Below are 24299 nucleotides of genomic sequence, written 5' to 3'. Positions count from 1 at the left end.
GTCTAAATTTTTTAAATAATAAAAGAATATATATTAAATACAGTTAATAAAAAAATGATAGAATAAAAAATATATATAAAAATTGTAGAAAATTAATCTAAATTAAAAAAAAATAAGATAAAACTATTTACTGAAATATATACATCAAATAATATATATATATATATATATATATATATATATTAAAAAAAGATTTAAAGATAAAATTATACCTTGAAATGTTTACAATAAATAAAAAATATTTTTTATTATTAATAGTGATAGATATTTTCGTTCCGATTCACATGATGATAGTCAAGTTTGGAGCTTTCGTGTTTCTTTCTTTCTCGTTTGTATATTTAAATAATTTGTTAAATCCCAATTTTGTTTGAATAAAATGTGTAAATTTTTTAGAAAAAAATGTTTAATGGAAATTTTATTAGCTACTAATGTTTTTTAATAATATTTTAGGTTGTGTCATTTATATATTTATACACAGAGAGAATAAATGTTTATTTTATATAACTTAATTTTATAATAATAAATATTTTTTATCATATAAATAGTAAAATAATTAAAATTCATAATAATTAAATATTTCAAAGATATAAGTTATATTTTAGATTTATTTTAAATGATTTATATTATGATATAAGTTTATATGTAATTATTAATAATGTATTTTAAAATTATTGAAATTTAATTTTAAAGAAATAGAAAAAATTAAGAAAATTTTCTAAAAGCTCTCTCGTTGAAGAAAAAATCTAAAAAAAAATCACTTTCATTGGAAAAGGATTCCTAAAACTGCACTTACTTAAGATAGTTATTCTAATTTATAAAGATGTGATTTTAAATGTTAAGGCAGGAAAAAATCATCATATTTTACATTTACTTTATTTTTTAAATTCTAGAAATTAGATTTTGAAATATACAAAAGAATTTCAAAAACTAATTTTTAGAATAAAAAGTCCCATAATATTTTTTATCTGAACCCCTTATATCTGTTTAATCACGTAGGATGTGTCCTTTTTTATGTACCTTAAACGATCACGGACATTGTCATTGGCATTGTTTCCGCTATGTTTAATTTTTTTTTTGAAAAATCAGACGATGAAAACTACATTGGTTTGAATTTAAAATACAGACAGAAATTTGTGTTAAAATTTTTCAAAACAAAAAAATTATCACAATGAATTTTATTTCTGTTGTGTTACTTTTCACAAAAAAAAATAACATAAAACTTATATATGTTATATATTTTGAATTCGTGTTATGAGTCTCACGTCGACTCATTAACGAACATGATAAATGTTTATATAATTGGATAGGTCACTCTCTTATTATAAACTAATTTTTTATAAACTAATTTTTAAGGGGATGTTTGGATACTTTAACAATTCACACTCCCTATAAGATAGTTATTCTAATTTATATTGTGTTAAGTTTTTTTAAAAAAAAAAAATAGCACGATGAAAACTTATTTCTGTGTTAGTTAGAGGGTTTAAATATCAACGAGAGGTGCCAGTTGGCAATAGAACTCCGAAAGAAAACGTAGGTCGTGACTCGCCTCTCAAGTAACAAGGTCCAATGGTGCAGCCTGTTTGTTACTGGCTTACTGCGAACTTTTTTCTGGGCTTGCTAGTGAGTGCTTATACGACGATTAGATCTTTTCCAAAAAAAGAATCATAAAAATCAAAAGATAATATCAAATAATTTATAATACTCATACAATTTAATCAACTGATTTAGACTCATTTAATTGTAAAGTAATTATTTGTTAAGTTGATGACATTTTAGCGAACAATTTTTTTTTTCCTTTTATTAACTACTTGTAAAAAATAACACGCAGTGGACTTTGATTTATTTAATAACTTTGAAACATGACCGATAACTTGAAATCAATTATGTATTATAGTGTTAACATTTTTCATATCCACATTTATGTTAAAATAATGTTTAATCTTCTAGACACAAGTAATGGAGTAATACTGTCTTTCAAAAAAACAAGTGACTAAGTAATACATAAATTTGATAATTCACAAAAAAAATAAATAATAACGTAGGCCAAATCATAAATCTCCATTTAATCCACCTAAATTAGTAAATAGCCATCATCATCTTACCCTTTTTATGTTTTAGCAATATTAATTGCTATCAGCAGCAGCAAGCTTTCAGGCTTATGTTGCAATGTTTGCCCTTAATTTTTTTGGAAGGAAGCACAAAGAAACTCAGATAGCTCGCAGTTTGTTTTTTTTGTAGAAAAACACTCAAAATTCAAAATTACTGATAGTGGGCATGGAAAGCCATTTTAGACATTCTAATTAGGGTGTCTTGTAAGTTATTGGCATTAAAGGATTTTGTTACCTGGATTGTAGGGTTCAAGTTTTGCTGATAAAAGCAAATGAGGAAACATGGAGCAAAGCCCCACTGCTTGAAATGGCTGAGCAGAGGATTCGGGTATGCTATGGAGTTTATTCAAGAAAGTTATCCTACAAATTGCGATGATGAAGCTTAGCAATGATTGTGACAAACACTGTCGACCAAGAAGAAAAATTATGACAACCATTAACAACCATTGACCATATAATTATCTCAGCTAAAAATAATAACCGTGTTATCATATTATTTTTTTCCAATGTTCTAACAAACTATAATGTTTCAATAATTATGCACGAATGGCAACCTGACAAATAATACACTAAAGGATTTACCATCTTGACTTGATCTTACAAGTTCTCAGGACAATAGGCAAATTAATATTTGTAAAGAGCCTAAGTGCATTATTATTACTGATACCGATACATGCACTGTGGATCTCCTTTTATTAAGGAACGCACTTGTAGAAGACACGCTACCTACACAGTTACACGTGGATTGCGCTGTTTAAAAGTCAAAGGTAAACTAGAAATAAAGAACCCGCCAGTTAAGAATGCTTTAATAATGGGAAGTTTTACTGTATTTATTTCTTTCCAATATAAATATGGTCTTAAATTATTTTTATATTGATAAAATTTAATAAATAAAATAATTTTATAAAATTAATCTTAAAATTAATATTCTCAGGACTACTATATTAAAAAAAACTAAAATAACACTTGTGAGAAGTATTGGTGGGAAAAATTAAATAATACTATAGTGGAAAACTAACATTACACTTGTTTTGAGATGAGTTTTATTTGTTAGATACAGCACTTATTTTGGGATAGAAAAAGGATAATAATACAAATACTCTCTAAGTTTTATTATAATATCATATAAAAAAATTTATGTCAAAATAATTATTTTTTAATTTTTAAATATAACATTGATTTTTTAGTGTATATCCCTTATAAAATTATTTGTAAATAACATAATCTACAAATGAATTAATGTAGATATAAAATTAATTATATAAAGAAAATCATTTATATATTATTTTTTATATAAAATAATTTAAGAAGATAATTATTTTTAGATAGAAAAAGTACCCACAATTCAACCAGTTAAGAATTTTTCTCTCTCTTTTGTTTTTTTTTTTATCAGCAAATCTTTGTATCTTCACCTCAAAAAATGTGTTACGATTAAAAAACTGTCAAAGGTGGCAATAATTGAAAGACTCCTAAAAGGCCGGTTCCCAACATGATTTCTTATCATATGCATTCAGGTCATGATTCCATGTCCGAATTCTTTTGTTGGGCTTGTTTGGTGTTAGATTTATCCATTGCTCTTGGAGTTACATTAAGAAAGCTTTATTCTTACGACCATTGCCACCCCCTCCCCCAAACCCCAACAAAATCTCATTTTCGCCTAAGAATTTTTCCAGTGAAAACTTTACTCGTGTATTCCTTCACGTGATGTAGATTTTTGGGACAGACAGGTTTTACTATACTGTGGAGATGTCCTTAACATATTCAATAACTTGGTTTTTGACAGATCTTGAAGGTGGAAATCCACCATGAAAGACTTGTGTCCACAAGAATTTGATGATACTTATTTACACCCTAGCAGCGCGCCAAATTGATACTATTTATATATTTTATCTCTTTCTTCTTATTTATATTTGTTATTTCAATATTTTGACCCTCAAAAAACACTTAATGATATTTATTGTTTCTTTTTATCTTTTTCTTTTTTTTCTTGACGTGTACACTTATGTATTATATTTATCATTTTCTCTCTCTCTCTTCTCCTTAATGTAAACTCCTCTAAAAGTATCTACAAAACATTTTCCTATGTGTATTTCTTTAAAGCATAAATATGTTTTTATTTCTTATAAAATGAATGAATTTTAAATTTGTTTTCTGTAAAAAAAAAAAAATAATCTTTGACTGTAATATCCAAAAATCTAAAATAACTGACTTAGATATTGTAGAATGAGTAAATTTTTATTTTAAGCCCGACCAAAAATTGTTGTTGGTTTTCGTCCTTCTAAAATATGAAAATACTACTTTTTTTGTTACTAAAATTTATTAAAATAAACAAATAATATTTATTTTAGGAATCTAGTACTTTAGCAATTAACATGTATCACTTAAATATCAGATGATAGTGAGGACCAAAAATTAATTATCAGATTTTTTATGGATGAAATGTGGTACTAATCTCGCATGTTTATGTGTTCATGGAAGCGTCTTCCAAACGGTCGTTACCCATCAACTTAAAATATAATTTGACTCAATTTAATTTTAAATTGAAATAACACTGGCCATGGATGATTCACTTCCGACAGTGAATGCATATAAAAAGCAATAAAAGGAGAGTTCTTATACCTAGTCCTGCAGCAAGATCTCTGCTCTGAAGTTTGACCCAGAGGCTTCTATATCTACAGGGGGAACAATCATCTGCTGGTTTCATAGAGTCATTGCTTTTCCTCTTCTGTTCTGAAATCAAAGCACTGGGTACTTATGTATGTTACATTTTGAATATATGTTCTTTGGCATGTTAATTAACCACCAGTTGATCGATTATTTTATTATATGCTTTGAAACTTTTCATGTTCTATACTTCCATCCCCCCCCTCCATACACTATAACACTACTCTCCCCTTTTGTACATGTATGCTTATGCCTAATATCTTTAAACGTCCTTGCTTAATTTATTAAACTTGTGTTCCAAAATTGGCATATTTGGTGCTATGTGGTCATTAATGATGGATCACCTTCACAATCTTCTGTTTACGTTAGTGCCAAGCAAAAGTGAAATGCTTTCTTTACTTGGGAGGAGAAAAAAGTCAAGGTCAATTTTATTTTTTTTGTTTATTAAACCAGGAGGTATTTTTCATTAAAAACCATATATGACTATTATGGGTTAACCTTTAAAACAATAGAATCTCAAGGCATTACAAAATAGTATTAAATTAATTGAATAAGGTTCATTAACGCGAACTTGGTTTTAAAATTTAAAATATATTATGAATTTTATCACTAAAATCTACAGACCAATGCATCTTTACCTACACGAATAATCACATCTCGAAAGTCTTTTAATTGAAAATTTAAAATATATCATGATTATTATTACTAAAATTCAAAGATAATACACCTTTACTTACTCGAACAATCATATTTTAATAGTTTTATTTTTCCTATCCATGATACTTAACCTCCAATTTAAGCAGAATCTTTTAGTATCAAGTGGGTCTAGGGGTGACCTCTATTTAAATTTTAAACAAGGGTATTTTGCCATCTAACATCAAATCCAAATAATCCAACAGAACTCAGTAGTATTTTATTTATTTGAAATGTAGTTTCCAAGGTGGATTTAACACTGCAAGGAATTAACAGATAATTAGTTCAGGTTGTTCTTTTTAAGTACGTAGTCTTGTTTCCGAACTTTGTGTGTGTATATATAATCTGCTAAAACAGCTAATCCTCATATTGTGAATATTCTTGCTTCGAACAAAAATAGGTCCCAAAACGTGACTATAAATAATAAAATTCATTCTGACCTTTGTTGGAATAGAAAATCATTTATTTTTGTGCAAACAACTCTTGTTGTTAACAAAAGTCCTGTGTATAAAAGCAAGAAACATGAGTGTTGAAAGTGGAGTCCTAATAATCATATGGTCCAAGAAAGAATCTCCTCGTAAATTTACGTATATAAAGGCCCCCCAATGTAGAATAATGCATGGCATGGTCATACAGAAAATTATAGCAGTAACTCTCTCTCTCACACACACTTCTTCTATATCCCCTGTTTTGTCATGCATACATAAAAGTTGAGGGGAATGTCATCTGGTTCGAGATCATTCATTTATTCAATTAGTCTCAAACACGAAAATGCGGACCCAGTTCTTTTGTGTGATTTCGGACCAGGCTTCATTCCCCTGAGCTATCTGTTTCATTCCAACCTAGCTTGCTGATCTCCTTAACTTATTCAGCAATCTCTTTTTGTTAAATTGTATAACAAATCCTCATCAAGCAACTGAAGGAACTACAAAGGATTACAACAAATTAAATCAGCCATGCAGGATTGATTGACAGTTGGATCAGCCAGCCAGGAGGTAGGTACTCAAGTGACAAATCATTGGACTCTATCTTTCTCTCGGTGGGTGTTTGATTTCACCTTCCAAAATTCATTCTGGGTCTAAAATTGATTTTAGATCAACTTTTAAATCTTCCGTTTCACGTTGCAAAAGATTTCAAAATTGATTCTGATCCTAAATTAATCCTGAATTGAAATAATTTTGAGTAGTTTTGGGGTTGAATCATAAAATTTATATTAAATTCTACTCCTAACTTAATTCTTTAATGAAAACATCCAAACATAAATCACATAACTTCAGAATCAATTTCATAAAATTAATTTCCTTTAAAATTAATTTTGTTAATGTTCATCGAATCCGACACTCATTTTCTCCCCTCTCAATCATTCTCTCCCTCTCAATCATTGAAATCTTTATCTTGCTTATATAATTGCTTAGCATGCTTCACCAATTATGGAAATCGAACCCGGAACCCTTTATGGGTTTTTAAATTTGTAGTCCGTTAAAAACTAGGTAAGAACAGACCTTAAATCAGTTCTTAGCTGAAGATGAAAAATGGTTGTTATACAAATGGTTGTTATACAGGTTAAAGTAAAAGTAAAGAAAGTTAAGAACTATCACGAAGTTTGTGTATTGTAGATGTTCCCAGAAACTTGAACAAACATTATACATGGAAAGTATTTAATCATATAATTCACCTTAATTAAGTCCCTAGTCCTGATTAAGCTTGGTTACCTTTCTGTCTTTGTACTCTATGATCTTATCCGTAGCCACACGCAGAATTATATTAAAATTAACCTTTTGATTTTAATTTAGAAAGTCGTTTAATTGATCCTTAATTAGACGATTTCTGACTCTCAAGTACAAAAGTTCGTAAGCATATACATTGAATGCAATCAATGTTATGCTGATAAGGAACTTGATTCCTGGCATTACATTCTTGAGCCTTGAAGTACATCAAATGCCTATTGGATTCATCTGCTTCATACAAATGAAAAGGAAAAAGGAAGTTTATACGGTTATCCCAAAGCAAACTCCATTGATAACATAGAATCACATTCCAAGATCACTTGCCTAAGCCGCCACAACACCAAGCAAGTTGTTGTTATACAAAAATTATGTTTCTCTCATGTATTTTTTTTTCAAGGATAATCCTGTTCGAAATACATTTAAACACTAACGCTTGGTATAAAAATGTAGCTGGTAGCATATACTACACTGGGTAAAGGCTTCTCTGGAAGCAGAAAAGCTGACACTCACATGAAACATCACATGCCTCTGCATCATCCATTATGATCTTATCATTTGTAAGCTGTTATAAATTTCTCAATTAATCGACATCTTGGGAAAGCCATTGCATCACACTTTCAAAAGCCAAATCATAGTTGCAGCACATCATCGATCCAAAATGTAACGGCAAAAAGCAGTCCTGCATGTCCAGTCCAGCTTTCCCAAATTGTTTTCATTTTAGTGGCCAGAGTAAGATTAATTCCTTGAAATCATGAATTTCTGATCATATATTTAAGAAATAAAATTATATGTAATTATATTATATCATGTAGGTAATAATTCCATCTTTTGATAAATTTTACTGTTTTAAAAAAATAAAACAAAAATCATATTTCGTATAAAGCTTTCACGCAAGTCAGAAAAAATATGTAAGTGTGAATTCATTTATCAAAATGTTTAGGATTATTGTGTTGGAACAAAAAACAATTGAGTTTATTAAAATAATAAAAATGACGTGACATTATAAAATCATTAAAATATGAAAAGTATTATATAAAATAATTTTTAATGACTTATGGAAATTAAAATTTTTAGGCCCCGTTCGGGGGTGATTTTTTATTTCCAATTTTAAAATTATTAAAATTAAACCCCGGTATAGTTTTGAGCATTGAGCTTCAGATTTAGTTTTGGTTCCAAGTTTGAAATCTTAGAACTTATTGTAAATTAGAAATAGATAAAATAAGTCTATTGTTCTATATTATTGTGTTACATTATGAAATTATGTAATATAAAAAAATAATTAAACACAAAAAAATAATTAAAAGTATTAAAAAATTGTTGTACTATTTTTTTTCTTAAAACTAAAATAAAATAATGACACAAACATAGCACCAATAATAATAGTTCGGATTACATAACATTATTAAGCAAAAAAAATTACACATGTAAAACAAAAAAGGTGGATAGGATTTATATATAAAAAATGTGATAATAATAACAATTAAGTACAATATAATTATAGTGTTACATTAGATGTATCTCATAATTGTTGAACCTGATCGATCTCGAAAATTTGTCATTCAAGGGGTGTATGTTGTAGTCACACATGGTGACCTCTGTTGCTTTACCATATTATTCTCGTCTAATTCTTCAACTTTTATTTCAATATTTTCTTTTGCATATTTCCTAAACAGAAGATCATCTTGCATTTCCTTTTTAATAAAATTATAAAAAACACAACATGTAAGCGATATATATTTGTCTTTTCAAGACATATGGAAACATTGATTTTAGAATGGAAAACATGCTTTTAAAATCCAAAGCATCTTTCAATTACATTGTGTAATGAAGAATGTGTATAATTAAATAACTCTTGTGGACTTTAGGGTGAGTGATAGCATTCTTCACGATATGGTGAAAGAAAGCCAGACATATTAGTGTATCTAGAGTCCACTAAATAATATTTATCTTTAGGAGGAATGGGTTGGGCCAACCCCTGTCGTGCACGTTTTAAAAAAAACCCGAAACCCACTATTCCGCCATTAACGCGATTTGCCATGCTGCTTTTTAATAACACTGCTATATGGGTTTCTTAATGTTCATAATGTAGAATAGAAGAGCTTTATTTTTTTTTTCTTGCTTTATTCTCTTACATTCCTCTCGATCCACAACTACTTTCTTGGTGGAAATGAAACTTTGAAGGACTTTTTTTTTTCTTCATTCCCTTGACACATGCTGTCAATAGTTCTCTCATGTTTCAATGGCTATACTATACTCATCTCAATATCAACTTTTTAGAGTTCTCTCTGCTTCTATCAAACCCATTATAAGGCCCAATGTTCTCAATCCCTTGATCACCGTAATGATTCTCTATTATAAGACTTTGATTCATTACAGAGTATATTATTAGCCCACCAGAAAAAAAAAGGAAGCAGGCATTGAAAAAGAGCCTATCCAAAGTGGCAAGTGCTTATCACATAATCAACGTCATCTCACTTAACTTTTGAACATGGGTAATTTGTGGTGCAAATTACTCTATCTACTGTCCAAATTAAATGTTTATATATATAAGTTATCGATAGCATAGCAACATATATTAAAAATCTATCTCACTTCAATTCATTTTCTACTCTATATAGATTATAGGACTTAGCATTTTACATGCTTTCCATCTGGAAGTATTCTAGATTCAACCAAATTTGTTGTTTGTTCAAGGCCACATAACTATCTATGATTGTGTTGGGTGACAAGGATAGAGAGGGAAGTTGAGAAGTTCATGGAAATGGTGATTTCCCAGGGAATCAAATTCTAAAAAATATTTATATAATCCTTTTGATAATTAACTTTGCTAATTAAGAGCTGGAAATCAATAGAGAGAGTCATTTTGGGGGGTGGGGGGATTGTTTTGATCATATTATTATTATTATTTTAAAAAAGTAACCCATGTGTATGTAATTAGATGAAAGTAACATACTAATTGAAAACTCCCTTTTCCTCCTTCAAAAAGTCGCTTTGGCCACACATCCAGCGACCCTGCCTTCTGCTATACTAACTTTTAGCAATTATCTACTTGGCATGTTCTCCAACAGCAGTCGTTTCTAATCTCTGTTGCTATTATCAGGAATCAATAAGAAGGACCCAAATGAACAATACATGGACAACAATCAACTCTTGTATATGATTAACAAAAAGTAAAAAGTTCCACGGCAGAAAATGGATTTTCCACAGTCATAATCAACCATGCAGGAAAAAACATAAATCAAAATGTCAATAAATATTTACATTTACCAGTGTAATGACAGACCTAATCACAGAACACATTGTCAAAAAAAACGCATCAGCCAATATGCATAACATAAACACCACAAAATTTTCGGCACAAAAAGTGTACCCATCTACTGAATCAAATAATTCAAATGAAAGCCCACTATAGACATTAACCAAAAAAATATGTAAAGGAGAACGAGGTTCGAACCTAGGGGCAGATCGAGAGCGGCGGCGGCGAGGCGCGACGCACAAAGGAGAGGAAGAGCAGTGGGAAGGGATAAGCGAACGGAAAGGAGTGGCGGCGAGCGTAGTAGCGTGAAGGGAAGGGAGTTTGAGTGTTACGGTAAAAAAAATAAACAAACAATTTTATTATTTTTTAACACGTTTTCGTTTTGAAATTATATTTTAAAATAGAAAATTGAAAACTCACAATCAGCTTAAATAATGTTTTCCTTAAGCCGAAAAAAAAAGGTTAGAGAACAAAAAAAAAATACATACTTCCATCAATAAGTAAAATTGCCCAAAAGAAACGAGGAGCATTGCATAATACATATTTCCATTAATATTAAGTACAGATTCTGATCATCTTTCTTCTTTTTGTTCGGTAGAGTTTTGATTTCAACATATATATAGAATTAACCCAAAAAATTATGTATTGATAAAAAAAAAACTTTGATAATTTGTATATGAGTCCAACAATGAAGCAAATATTTTTATTTTTTATATGTATGTCACCACAAATGGTATCATGGCATTCGCGTGTCAATTCATTTATGAACTAATCTAATCAAATATTATGAAGAAGGATACTAGTATGTTTTTTAAGTTTTAACACTTTATTATTAATTATTAAAACTTGTAAAATTATGAATAAAACTTATTAAATTATAAAAAGTGCAATTTGAAGAATTCCATGAGTTTAATTTAATTTTAACTAATAATAAAAATAAATTAAAATATGTGTGTTAAAAAAATGTGTTTTGTATAACTATTAATGTCGAATGACAAAGACCAGAGGAATGAAGAATCAAACAACTACAGAATCATATCTTCGAAAAGACAAAATCAAAAGACACAAAAATTCTCCTACATTACAGATCCTGTGGTCTCTGGTTCTTTGATTTATGGAAGATATGCAGAATGGTAATACTCAGAAAACAATTCAAGTCTCATGCGCATCTTCTAGTTAATTTGTAAACTTTTGATATACATTATTTCTATTTATTCGATCATTAAATTAATTCCTCATGCAATGTGAATAAAATTACGATGATTTTCACCCCTCACATAGCTCAATTCTTGTTCAGATGATGATTCCAAATTCAGTTTTACTCAGATCATTGTAACCTCTTTCATTGGGTTGATATTTGCCGTGGTCTTCCATTTTGGTCTGAAACAGACTAGAGATCGAAAGATCATCCCACGTATAAGATTGTCACGCGCAGGCCACTTACCAAAGCTTGAAAGGTTCTCCCATTACGTAGGTAATAACATATGCTTTTCAATTTTTATTTTTATTCAATTTAACGCAAGGATCCACATAAGGTGACAAATATATAATATGTATCAAAGTTATTGTAAATTCCTTAATACTGTCTTTAATTTCTACGTATAAAAATATGTATATAATATGTATCATTTGGAAAATTAAGATGCAAATGGTGTGCTCTTTTTGAAACAATATCAATTGAATTGCTTGAATAAAATATGCATGGAAATGGTACGTTATAATGCAAATCAACAGTTTCATAACTATTCAGCATTTTTTCTAATGCAAAGTTATCTGATTTGTTGCAGCTAGGCAAATGGGATTCAAAGATAGGAGAAATTGTCCTCATCTATGTAGATTGGCTTCTGAATACATACGGAAATACGAGGGATTTGAAGATGATATATACGCCTTCTTTGAGAATGAACCAGATGCTGATTCACTTTATGTGAAGCTCGTAGAGGAGTTTGAGAGATGCATTCTTAGTTACTTAGGATTCCATTGGAACTACGGTGATCTAGTTATGAGTCAGGTATTGGGGTCTAATAGTCATATAATAATTAATCTAAAATAGCTTGCGTATACATTAATACTAGGTAAAACTATGCTCTTTTGGCTTTGCAGGTGTTGAGCTCGGAAAATGAGCCAAAAAAGAAGCTCAAGAGCATAGTTATGGCAGCTACAAGGTGTGTGTGTTACTATATATTGTTCTCTAAGAGTACTAAACAAACCATCTTAGGAAACGAGACTGGGATCGTCTATTTTGTAACAGGAACAGAATATAATAGGCGATTAGACAATTTACTTGTCAATTACCTGACATTTTCTTTTGGCCTCACTTTTCTACATCAATAGCTTCCATAAGCATTTTTATTCTTCATCCTTATCTTAAAAAATTAATGTATATAAAGATTTTACCATTCAAACTTTCATAATCTAGAATCTAATCTAAATTTGACTTATATATATGTCTTCCTATATTAGTGTTTTGGTGCATGACAGAATGCATAAAAAATTTAACACATTTTAGGTATATGGGAATAAATAGTTTTTCTTTTTCCCAAAGAAGAAAAGTTCCAGGACCTCTCTTCAAATGCGTTTGTTAAAATTATTAGCATGATGAAATTCTACAAAAAGTTTTCAGAGCACCAACAATTATGTTGGAAAGGGTTGGTTCAACATATCTTTATTTCTGAGGTAAATATTATTCATTGCATAGGGAACAAAGGATTGAGAGACTTGCCAAGAATCTGAAGGTAGCTAGAGTTTTTAATACATTAGTAGAAGAGATGAAAGCAATGAGAGTTGCTACAAGTGATGACTCTCGATGTACAGAAGTGATGGCTCCAGTAGCTCATAGCGATAGGAGTCCAGTGCTTCTGTTAATGGGTGGAGGTATGGGAGCTGGCAAGAGCACCGTGCTCAAAGATATTCTCAAAGAGTAAGACCTTATTGTGCTCCCTAAACGCATTTGAAAGTGTTTGTATATTGAGCACATTTCTGTTTTTCAAGTTTTTTCATGAAAGAGAACTTAAAGAAAGCAACTTCCAACTGTTTTTGTTTATGGATTACAAAACACTTATTTTGAAAATAATTTTCAAAACTTAATAGATGTTGGATGAGAAACTGATTGCTACTAGTATGTAGTGTAACATTGTTTTAGAAAACAATGTTTAAAACAAAAAAAGTGAGAAGAGAAATGAATAAGTTTCAAGTTTTTATATTGAAGAAAATTCACTATTGTGATCTTCAGTGCACATTCATATGTTTAAATTAAGGCTGAAGTTAAAACATCAATAGGCTAAAGCCTGAGCAAGTCCATAAATATGGTTACATGGTATTCATACATAGACAGATGATATCTTTCTGAAAAACTATAGGTAGCATAAATGATCTATAGTTAAAACTATAGGTAGCATAAAACTATATGCTACCTATAGTTTTAACTCAGAGTCTTACTATGAATAAACAGCAATGACCTAATGAAGTTTCTTTCTAAACGAAATATGAACAGACCTTTCTGGGCAGGAGCAGCCGCAAATGCCGTAATAATTGAGGCAGATGCCTTCAAAGAATCAGATGTCATCTATAAGGCCCTTAGCTCAAGAGGTCACCATGACATGATCCAAACAGCAGAACTGGTTGAGACTCTCTTAATTTTCTACTCTTGTCTTTGCAATAAGTATGAATTAGTACATGTTAGAGTAGCATTCATATATAATCCAATTATTTTTCCATGTTGACTATTTTGAATCCAAATTAATTGAATCTGGCACACATTTTCTTACTTATATTGCATTGCTTGATTTGTTCTAAACAGGTACATCAATCATCCACAGATGCAGCCTCATCCCTCCTAGTAACAGCATTAAACGAGGGACGAGATGTTATTATGGATGGCACACTCTCCTGGGTGCCATTTGTTGTGCAGACAATAACAATGGCTAGGAATGTTCACCGTCGCCGTTACCGCATGGGAGAAGGCTATAGGGAGAAGGAGGATGGAACAGTAATCGAAAACTATTGGGAAAGAATTAAAGATGAAGAACCTGAACAAGTTGGTGGCAAAAAGAGAAAACCATATAGGATAGAGCTGGTTGGTGTTGTGTGTGATGCTTATCTTGCAGTTGTCAGAGGCATAAGGTCATATTCAACATTTCAATTTAACAGTGTTACCAATTACAATTCTTCAATTGAGATGAAAATGGATTCCACTTGGAGATTAACAACTAAATTTGAATGTGAACAGGAGAGCTATCATGTGCAGAAGAGCAGTGAGAATAAAGTCACAGTTGAAATCCCACAGGAGATTTGCTGAGGCATTTATGACTTACTGTCAACTAGTAGATAATGCACGCCTATACTTCACAAACGCATTAGAAGGCCCAGCTAAGGTACACATTTCCCTCTATCTTCCTTACACAGTTACACTCCTTTCCATATGTACAATGCACACGTTTTCTATGGAGATAGTGTCAAAATTTGTCTCTAGTATATACAAATGATGGGGTTGTGTAACTTATCCTAACATAGAGTTAAACAATCTCACAGTAGATTATTGATGCAATTTTCTTAACGTATCAACTATCTTAAACTACATTAGAGAATTGTGCCAATAATTTATGATGGGGTTGTTTAATCCCATTTTTACTTGAAATAGTTACACAACCTTCAAATGATTGATGCAAGTGACTTGGAGTTGGATCCACCGTTTTCCTCTCTGCAGTTTACCAGTCATGAATGAAACTAGTGTATTAGTAGGAGAGAGATAGACGCAAAGGAGTTAAAAGATAAAATAAAAATTAACACACATATATCTTTTGTGTTTATTTTTCTCCTAAGGGAACTGTCTAGTATTATATATTTTGATTTTGATGATACACACTCAATGAAAATTTGATACAATGTATATTATAAATGTTTATATCAATGCACTAATCATTTAATCAATATTGGCTTTATCATGATTCATGACTGCTAATTTGGTGTGCCTTCAATTCAACATTTGCTACTGACCTCATGACTTTGGAAAAGTTGATAGGATGGAAAGATAGAGACAAAACACTGCTTGTTGATCCAGATGAATTCGACTGTATGAAGAGGCTAGCCATGCTGAATGAAGATGCAAACTCCATTTATGAACTTTACAAGCACCCCAACCCAGCTTGTGAAGCTGGATCAGTATGGAAAGACATTGTATTATCTCCTTCAAGGTTGAACATCCAACAAGAGCTCAAGTATTCAATCCAAAAAATTGAAAGCATGAACTATAATAAAGTCACCATGGAGAACAGATGAAATTTCGGCTACAAGAGACTAGGATCATGAGATGAACCACCAAAGATTAGGCAAGAAAAGCAACTAGCTGATGTTTGCAACCGAGAAGATCGACTTCATGTTTTAGCAACGTTGATTACCATACGTGTATAAACACGTAGCATTTAGTCTTTAATCTTACAGAATGTTTTTATTTAATTATCTAACAGGAACTTGTGAACGCAGATATTTCCTAAGATACAGTTAATATCCAGACACAATGATCAATCAATTAAACACCCTTTTGGGAGAAATTCTTCTATACATGAGAATGAAGATCTTCCTCCCGAAAACATATCCATCAAATTTCTAATCTTTGTAAACTATATCCCCTTGATAAAAAAGAAGAAAGAATTACTCTACCATTTCTTCTATTTTTGCATTTATTACACGTACAAAAAAACTCCCTCTATTTCTATAACCAACACAATTTCACTGATTCTATAAATATGCTATAAATAAACCTACAAACTTGATTTTTGTATAAAATTCACAAAAAAAAACCGTATATATTGTGTCGCTTTGCAGTATCCTCTATTTGTTAAACATTACTCGAAACCTCTTATGTAGAGGAGATCAAATGTTCTTTGTTTTAAAATGGGGAGTAAAATTATGAATTAAGAAAAATAGAAGACTAAAATTATATTTAAGTAATAAAAAAAGTGATTTTCTTAAAAAAAAAATAAAAAAAGATTCTTGTAAATTTTTTTCTTTGATGAATTGGGCCACAAATCAAATGGAAGAAAAATTCTACGGGAACTACTATTCACACCCTACTTGCTATTTAGATCCCACATTTAGTGAAAAAGACTAAAATATCCTTTTTCCTTGACGTAGAACCAAACGCCCCACCCTGACTTGATTTTTCTTCTCTTGCTTCCTCTTCGTTACCACCGTGAGCGCCTCCGATGATCTGCATCCCCTATTCTGATTATTGTCCGCTGCAACCCCATTCTTTCCATCTCACCCTTCGCGTCTCAAAACATTGACAAGTTGTGTTGTGGTTGCTCTTATTTTCGATGAGTTCTCGAGCGATAAAAAGTTTTTTTTATTTTTTATTCGAGTCAGATACACAATGAAAACAAATTTCTTTTATACGTCATTGTCAAGTTCACCACAAAAACAAGTTTCTTAGCATGGAATTTTCTTACTTATATTTTAAACCATAGTGGAACTAGGAATGCATAATTGCTTAGTATTTAAGAATTTGGAATCACCCTAAGCAATCACGATGGAAATACTCTAAATAAGTAGACAACTTCTACTATGTTTTTTTAATAAAAACTCGTTTACTTTAATAATATTCTTTTAACTTTGAGAATTAACTAACAATTACATTATTTTTTTCGATTTGGAACCCATGCATGATGCCCCATTGTCAATTTGTAGAAGCAAGAACCTCCAAGATTAGTTAGAAATTTGATGCATGTTTGGATTAAAATTTGAAAATTTACGTTGAGTCAAACTTTATCAAATCAGGTTTGCAAAAATAACACAAACCTTATTTCTACAAAGCTGAAATTGCAAACAATTTTTTTAAGTAAAAGATATTTTTACTCTTCAAACCGAGATTGAAACTTCCAAATAAAAAACCTAGCATAGCCTTCAACGTCAAAAAACATGTTTGAAAATATGATAATTGAGACAAAAGTATTTTTATTAAAGGAAAAATCTTTATTTTATCTATTAGATCTATATTGAAACATGTGTTTTAATAATTTCAACTATAAATTAAATATGAACATAGTTTCAACTTTCAAACCCAAAAACCAAAACAAGTTCAAAGTTTGGGCATAATCACATTTTGTAGTTCTCTTGAGCTTTTCACGTGCTTCTTAGTTCTTAGTTTCTGTCTTTCAGGCTAGCTTAGTCACACACTACACTTTCCGGTGAGATTTGGATTTTTTTTTTTTATCCCTTATTATGTTATCCCCTGTGTTGTCACTTTAAAATCATATAATTTTCATGATTTTTAAAATTAAATGTCACCATTAAATATTAATATAAAAACATGAAAAAGGACAATATAAAAACCAAATCTTTTCAGTGACGTTGTTTCATTAATTTTACATGATAACGTGTCAAATATTGACGAATCATAATATGTGGGGTTTTTTCTGCACGTGCTTTCTTCATTTATGAGGTGATATATCCATTTGCGTTGACCCTTGGTTCTTAGAGCGGGAGAGTAATGACTATCATGAGAATGCAACTAAATGTGTTGTTTGGGGGATGAACTTTAGTGTTTTTTTTTAACTCCTTTTGGTGAGTGGAACTGGAATGGATATGGCCCGTTATGAATTCCGCAGAAGCGTGTGTTTCATGTTTTGTAATCTTGCTAGTTTCCTTGAATATGATATGGGTCAATAGGGTTCATTGCCTTAGTTGGGACCATGTTACCCAATTCCCTTGATCAAAGGCAAACCAGAAAAGCACTCAATTATTCTGTTTTACTAAATTTTTATTTATTTATTTTAATTAGGTCTTCGAAATTGTATTTTTTTTAATTATGCACCAATAAAACCTAATTAAAAAATAAATACAAACTTAAAGATTCAATTGAAAGAAAAAAAAATCAAGAACCTATTTAAAAATTATAAACAATCCAAATATCCAATTAAAAAATTATCAACTTTTGTAAGTTATTACTCTCAACTCTACAAGCAAGTATTCTCACTTTTGTAGGTTCGAAACCTAATATTATTAGATTCTTTTAATCAGTTTTGAACATACTAGCTAGAGTGAGAATATTGATATGCTTTGTAATTTTCTTTAATAAGGTCCTGAATTGCTTGTTATTTTTAAATATGTCTTAAACTTTTTTTAATCGGATCCCAAATTTGTATTTATTTTTTTAATTAGACCTACAAAAATTTAGGAACTCAATTAAAAAAAGTTCAAGATCTTAACTAAAATTTTAGGAACTCGTAGAATATTTAAACTTATTTTTAGAAAAATATTATATTTATTTCAAAATATTTTGTATTATTTATTTATATTCATAAATATTTTTAAGTATGTCCATTTTTATATGAAAATATGAAGAAAAAAAATACTCCCCATATAGGTAATGGGTGATGTAATTATGATCAACCGAACATTTATTTCTAACCGAAAAGAAAAGGTCAAAGAGAGTAAAACTTTTGCGTTCCTTTAATTTCTAAAATGAGGGACAGTTGTGGTTGGCCCTGTATTTTGACGCAGACTGAAAAATGTAATTTCGGAGCATTTAGTAAGTTTTGAAATTGGATATCTTTCAAAATGAAAAAAATATTGACTGAAAAGGTATATGATTTTTTTTATTAAAATTACGAATTTATATGTACTATATTAATATGAATTTGAATTTATAATCTCAACTTATGCTTATAAACTAAATCTAATTTAGCTAATAATATTCGAATACTTAATAATTTTTAATAATTTTTTAGTGATTTTTATTAATATGATAATTCATTCATCTAATAAATATATTATAACTAGTGAGTATAATATTATTTAAGTTAATTATAACTTTTAATATTATTTTTCTGTAATTTTAAATTATAATATTATCTAATTTAATAAATATACAGTAAATTTCATTTATAGAGAGAGATGTTAATCTGAAACTGAATTCAAATTTTTAACCTCAATCCTCAGCCCTTGATTTTTTTGGCTTTAAGCTTCCTTTGTCATTGGTAAATCCTTGTTATGGATAATCGATTCCACAAATAAATGGGTGGGAACCTTTAAGTAACAGAATTATTGAAAGCTGTACATGAAGGGGCCACAAGAGAAAAGGAACAAATTACGGAATTTGAGAAGAGACAATGGATTTTCATTGCTTATATACAAATTGAGAGGAAACAATTAGTTTTTTAAAAATGTTAATTAAAGTAATTTTAATCAAAGTTAAATGTTTATTATATTAAATTATTTAAAAGTGTGATATTCAAATTTCAGTAATTAGAAAATATTAATATGAAATACAAAATAATCCATAATTAATATTCTTCAAATATTTTTTAAAATGCAAAAAAGTATTTAAAAAATTAACTCCAAACTTTTTAACTTCGTATGCAACTAAAATTTTAAACAAAAGTAAGACAATCACTTTTGCAAAATTTGCTGCTACCCATTAATGTGGTGTGGTGTCGGACAGAAGCCAAACAAACAGGCTGTATATCAGGTTATTAATATCTTCGTATTCAATGTCGTTGACTATCAAAAAATTGTTTTCATAAATTAATTAAGATGAGATACGCCTTATCTTTTATCTGCCATTTAAAAAAATATTCTTAATTAACTTTTTTGGAAGAATTTTAGTTTTCATTTTTAAATAATACTACAGTACAAAATAGTAGTATTAATTGTCATTTCTTCGGTTATAGTACTCGTATGAATAAATTGTAAATTTCATCTTTCATAATTTTAAATTTATGGTTTTGGTTTTTTTTTATTTTTAAATAAAGACATTTAATTTTTTTATTCTAAAAAATAAAATTTAGATTTTTCGGTCTATTAATTATTAGTTGATCATTTAAAGTTAAATTTTGATTTTAATATGACATATTAATGTTAGCCTGAAATACTTGTTTTATTTAATTAATTATATTAATATTATTTTTTATGTATTATGAGTTAAAAGTTATTATTTTTTTTTAAATTATAAAATATCATAATTAAAAATATTTAATATATAATTTTTTTAATTTTACTTTAATAATTAGAATAAAAACAATATGTATATTAAAATTAATTTTAAAAAATATATAAATAATTTACATATTAATTTATGAAATTTAATTATAAATTGATAAAATAAAAATAAAAATATGTAAATTATTCAAAATAAAAATATAAAAAATGATATAAAATAAAATTAAATATATTTATATATTAAATATATTTTAATTATAAATTTTGATAATTTTAAAAAATTAATTACTCTTGACTAATGATATATAAAAAAATAATATTATATAATTAATTAAAAAAGTAAATATATTAATGATTTATTGTCTCACATGTAAATAAAGGATTACGAGTTAAAAAAATTATATTAAAATATTTTTTATTTTTCATTTTATTTAATTTTTTTCACATAAACATTATATTAATTATCTGTTTCAGGTCAACATTAATATCAGATTAAAGAAAGCTAAAATTATAAATTTCAAAATGATAAGAGATGAAAATTATAAGTTAGGCTAATAATATACTATAGTATATCTTTATACGAAAATAATATTTCAATACAAAATATCAAGACAATAAAAAAAAGAAAACACTTACAGTACTACTCCTTGCTCCTCATTTGCTAGCAGTCAAGAATGAATCAAAGAAAGGCTGATTTCCTTGGCCTCATTGAATTGGTTTGGGGCAGAGTGATTGAAAGCATAATGACGTTTAAAGTGTTTAAACCTTTTTTAGGATGGAAATGATTTAAGCTTTAATTTGAATCAATGTTGATTAGGGATGAATTTTTTGTTCTCTCTCTGTAATTAATGCAAGGCATCCTTTGTGGGGCCAAGAATTTAGAGTTTTGACAGAATAGAGGCAGGGCAAAGATGTAGGTAGAATAGCAGGTAGGCTTTGGGTTTGTTGATAGAGCGAGTGAGGGTGCATTCATTCAAGACATGTTTTGTTTTGGTAAGACCGCAATAAAGCTGAGTCTTCCATTTCAGGCGTGCCCACCTCATCATTTCATCATGCCAACCCTCAAATTTTACTTTTCTCTTCCACCCATCAAATCAAATCTCTTTCTTTTACGTAATCATTCCCACCCTCTCCTCTCATGTTCACACACTATGGGAAATCGCAAAATTAATCACCCTACCCCTTCTTCTTCTACTGCTACACATCATGTCTTGCCCATATTGCCTTCTCCTGCTTTTTTTAACTGCCAACGCCTTTATTTTTAACCACATCACCGCAAACAAAAAAAGGAGCTCTATTGCCTGGTCTTGAGAATGAAATTACTTCTTTTTTTTAAAAAAACATATGGCCTAAATTTAAGAAAATTAACTATAATTATTAATTCATTTATTCTTACGTCTCATCTTTAGTTTTATTAAATTTATAGTAATTTATAATGATTCACCATCTGAATTCAGAATTAGTGCAAAATCACTTAAATAACACAAAATCAACTATAATATAATAAGAGTATTATACCTGACATTTATCAATTAAAGATAAAGAGATTAATAAAGTATTTTGTTTTGGAAAAAACTAAAAAAGAAATCTTGTACATATTCAATTTTACCCTGAATATCCCGAGTCAAAATTTCATGAGACACGGCTAAGATGCCGAAATATAATATGAACAGAATAATTATCTTTTAGAAAAGCATTTTGAACTAAAATCGAATTCTGTAAAATACTATTGACCGGCGGGGGGAGGAGGGCAAAGTGTCTATACTTTAGTTTTTTATAATGCATATTACAAAGGGATGAACTTTTATAAAACAGCAGCAGATATTCATTTACTATTTTCTTGAGATTTAATGATTTAAATTAATTATTTATTATAATTATTAAATCTTAAGAAAATAAATAATAAAAATAAATAGTAATTCTTTTAGAATAAATGTATCCATCCCTTTATTTATGTATATATATATATATATATATATATATATATATATATATATATATATATATATATATATAATTTAGTGGTAACTGATGGCACTTCGGTCTAAATTAAAACAAGAAAATTCTCTGAATTTAAAGAGCACTCATAAAACACTAACTCGGCTCAAAGAAAAAAAAGTAAAAACTTGTATTACTAGTTTACTAATTAAATACGAAAAGTGTTGGATCTTTCATCTAGTTTTTCTCCATCTAAAAGTCCAAAAAGTTACAAAAGCCTATAATTTAGGTATAGAGGAGAAATATCTAGTTCTGCGGAAGATTCGCTGTAACCACAAGTGAATTACTCATTAACTTCCCCTTTTGTTCCAACAAAAAATAAATAAATGGTCTTGAGCGAAATATTTCCTCCAAATTCTCAACTAAAATGAAAAAATTTAACTTCCTCCTTTGTATTCCTTCAGCCTACTTTTGTTTTCACTTTAATTATTTTCTAGTTTACACGTGAGGAAATTAAAGTCTATATGAAATATGATGAAAATTAAATAATAATTGAGTGACGATTCCAAATATAGGAAACAGAAGATAATGGCGCAACAGCGCAAAGCTGTCGGCGAAACCCCAGACTGTCCCCACCCCTATTTATATCCATCCAAAACCCCTCACTAACACTTACAATCCCATCATTTTCCTCAATGCCTGTTCACGCGCTTCCATTTTCAAAGGACTCTCCGCCGCCCAAACCCAAGGAGGCTCATTTCCGGGGTGTCCGCAAGCGTCCCTGGGGCCGCTTTGCCGCTGAGATCCGTGACCCCTGGAAAAAGACCCGAAAGTGGCTCGGCACCTTTGACACTGCCGAGGAAGCCGCCAGGGCTTATGACGCCGCCGCCAGAACACTCCGTGGGCCCAAGGCCAAGACCAACTTCTCCTACATCCTTGCTCCCGCTTTCCACCTCCCTCCCCCGGTGCTCACTACTCCCGAAGCCCATGCCCTGGCCCAAGCCCAAGCCCAGGAACAACTCGCCAGACAGGTCGAGTTCTGTGGCCCACCGTTTTTCTTTGCAACTGATGTAGCTTCCACCGCGCCGGTGAGGTCGGAGTACAAGGGTTACAAGTTAGAGAATATCGCGGGTTTTGTGGTGAGTAAGGAGGAGCAGAAAGAGAAAAATAAGCCCTTCTTATTTGACCTTAACCTGCCGGCGCCGCTCTTCTGAAGCCGCCGGCGGAGAATGACGGCGCCGGGGGCTTAGTGTTTCTATCTTAAATGTCTTTGAATTTGTCTATATGACTTGTTTTGAGGGGGAATTTTAGGTGCTACTCCGCCCTTGTTTTGATGTACAGTTTAGTTTATTATAGGTTTTGAGCAGCAAGCATTTTGGTTATTACGGTGGCATAGGTTTAAAGTTCATTTAACGTTGTTTTTGTTTGTCGTTTGTTTCTTCCTTGGATTCTCACTGAATCTATGTTAATACGTACAGCTGCATATGCAGTTCGAGGTTATATATTACTATATGATATCCAACTCTAAAGTCTAAAGTTTTCTGGGATTTTTTTTTTCTTTTTTCATCAACGTAAGCCTATGTTAGAACGTTATCTTCTTGATGCTTGAAAATTGAAATCACATCTGATTTCGCTGGTGCGATGGGAGTCATTTTGCATGAATCAATCTTGTTGAAGAAAATTGTGCCCGTGCCACTGGGGTGGCTTAACGGACGGAGGAAGCAAAGAAAAATGAAGACTTTTTTTTCCAGTTGTCTGAGTTTGAGACTTTGAGTAATAAAATAGCAAAACCAGGTTTGGTAAAGGACAGAACCGAATGGATTCAAATTTCACTATTTCAGACAAATATAAAAGAAGAAGAAAATGTAAGAAAGTTATGGTTTTAATGTGGACGGTGCGGAGTACACCAACAAAAGCACTTAGCATGCTGTTTTTAATTTAATTATTAAATGATCTTTTAGTCTCTTAATATATAAA

At 30.0% G+C, this 24299-nt stretch overlaps 2 protein-coding genes, 1 long non-coding RNA gene and 1 other non-coding gene across 4 annotated transcripts; 3 read left to right on the top strand and 1 right to left on the bottom strand.

The window, feature by feature from the left end:
• Positions 1-6170: 6170 nt before the first annotated feature.
• On the top strand, positions 6171-6292 carry MIR166P (microRNA MIR166p). Its single transcript, NR_126723.1, has one exon. It is a non-coding gene; the product is annotated as a microRNA MIR166p (primary transcript).
• A 3761-nt stretch (positions 6293-10053) lies between these two features.
• LOC106798095 (uncharacterized) lies at positions 10054-10979 on the bottom strand. Its single transcript, XR_001387543.3, has 2 exons — positions 10647-10979; positions 10054-10282 (listed from the first exon to the last, which is right to left on the bottom strand). It is a non-coding gene; the product is annotated as an uncharacterized lncRNA (long non-coding RNA).
• Positions 10980-11562: 583 nt separating this feature from the next.
• Positions 11563-16606, top strand: LOC121172610 (calmodulin calcium-dependent NAD kinase). The gene is made up of 9 exons (XM_041013952.1): positions 11563-11581; positions 11746-11922; positions 12236-12459; positions 12552-12613; positions 13147-13368; positions 13942-14068; positions 14248-14570; positions 14677-14821; positions 15462-16606. Exons 1-9 carry the CDS (start codon positions 11563-11565, stop codon positions 15723-15725), a joined length of 1563 nt encoding a protein of 520 aa, XP_040869886.1. The 3' UTR covers positions 15726-16606.
• A 6279-nt stretch (positions 16607-22885) lies between these two features.
• On the top strand, positions 22886-23844 carry LOC100816599 (ethylene-responsive transcription factor 12). Its single transcript, XM_003520537.5, has one exon. It carries the CDS (start codon positions 23018-23020, stop codon positions 23534-23536), a length of 519 nt encoding a protein of 172 aa, XP_003520585.2. The 5' UTR covers positions 22886-23017; the 3' UTR covers positions 23537-23844.
• The last annotated feature ends 455 nt before the right edge of the window (positions 23845-24299 follow it).

The sequence above is a fragment of the Glycine max genome, chromosome 3 (genome assembly GCF_000004515.6).
Source record: "Glycine max cultivar Williams 82 chromosome 3, Glycine_max_v4.0, whole genome shotgun sequence".
NCBI classification, from domain to species: domain Eukaryota; kingdom Viridiplantae; phylum Streptophyta; class Magnoliopsida; order Fabales; family Fabaceae; genus Glycine; species Glycine max.
Note: the sequence above shows the minus strand (reverse complement) of the source record. Positions and strands in the feature narration are given on the sequence as shown.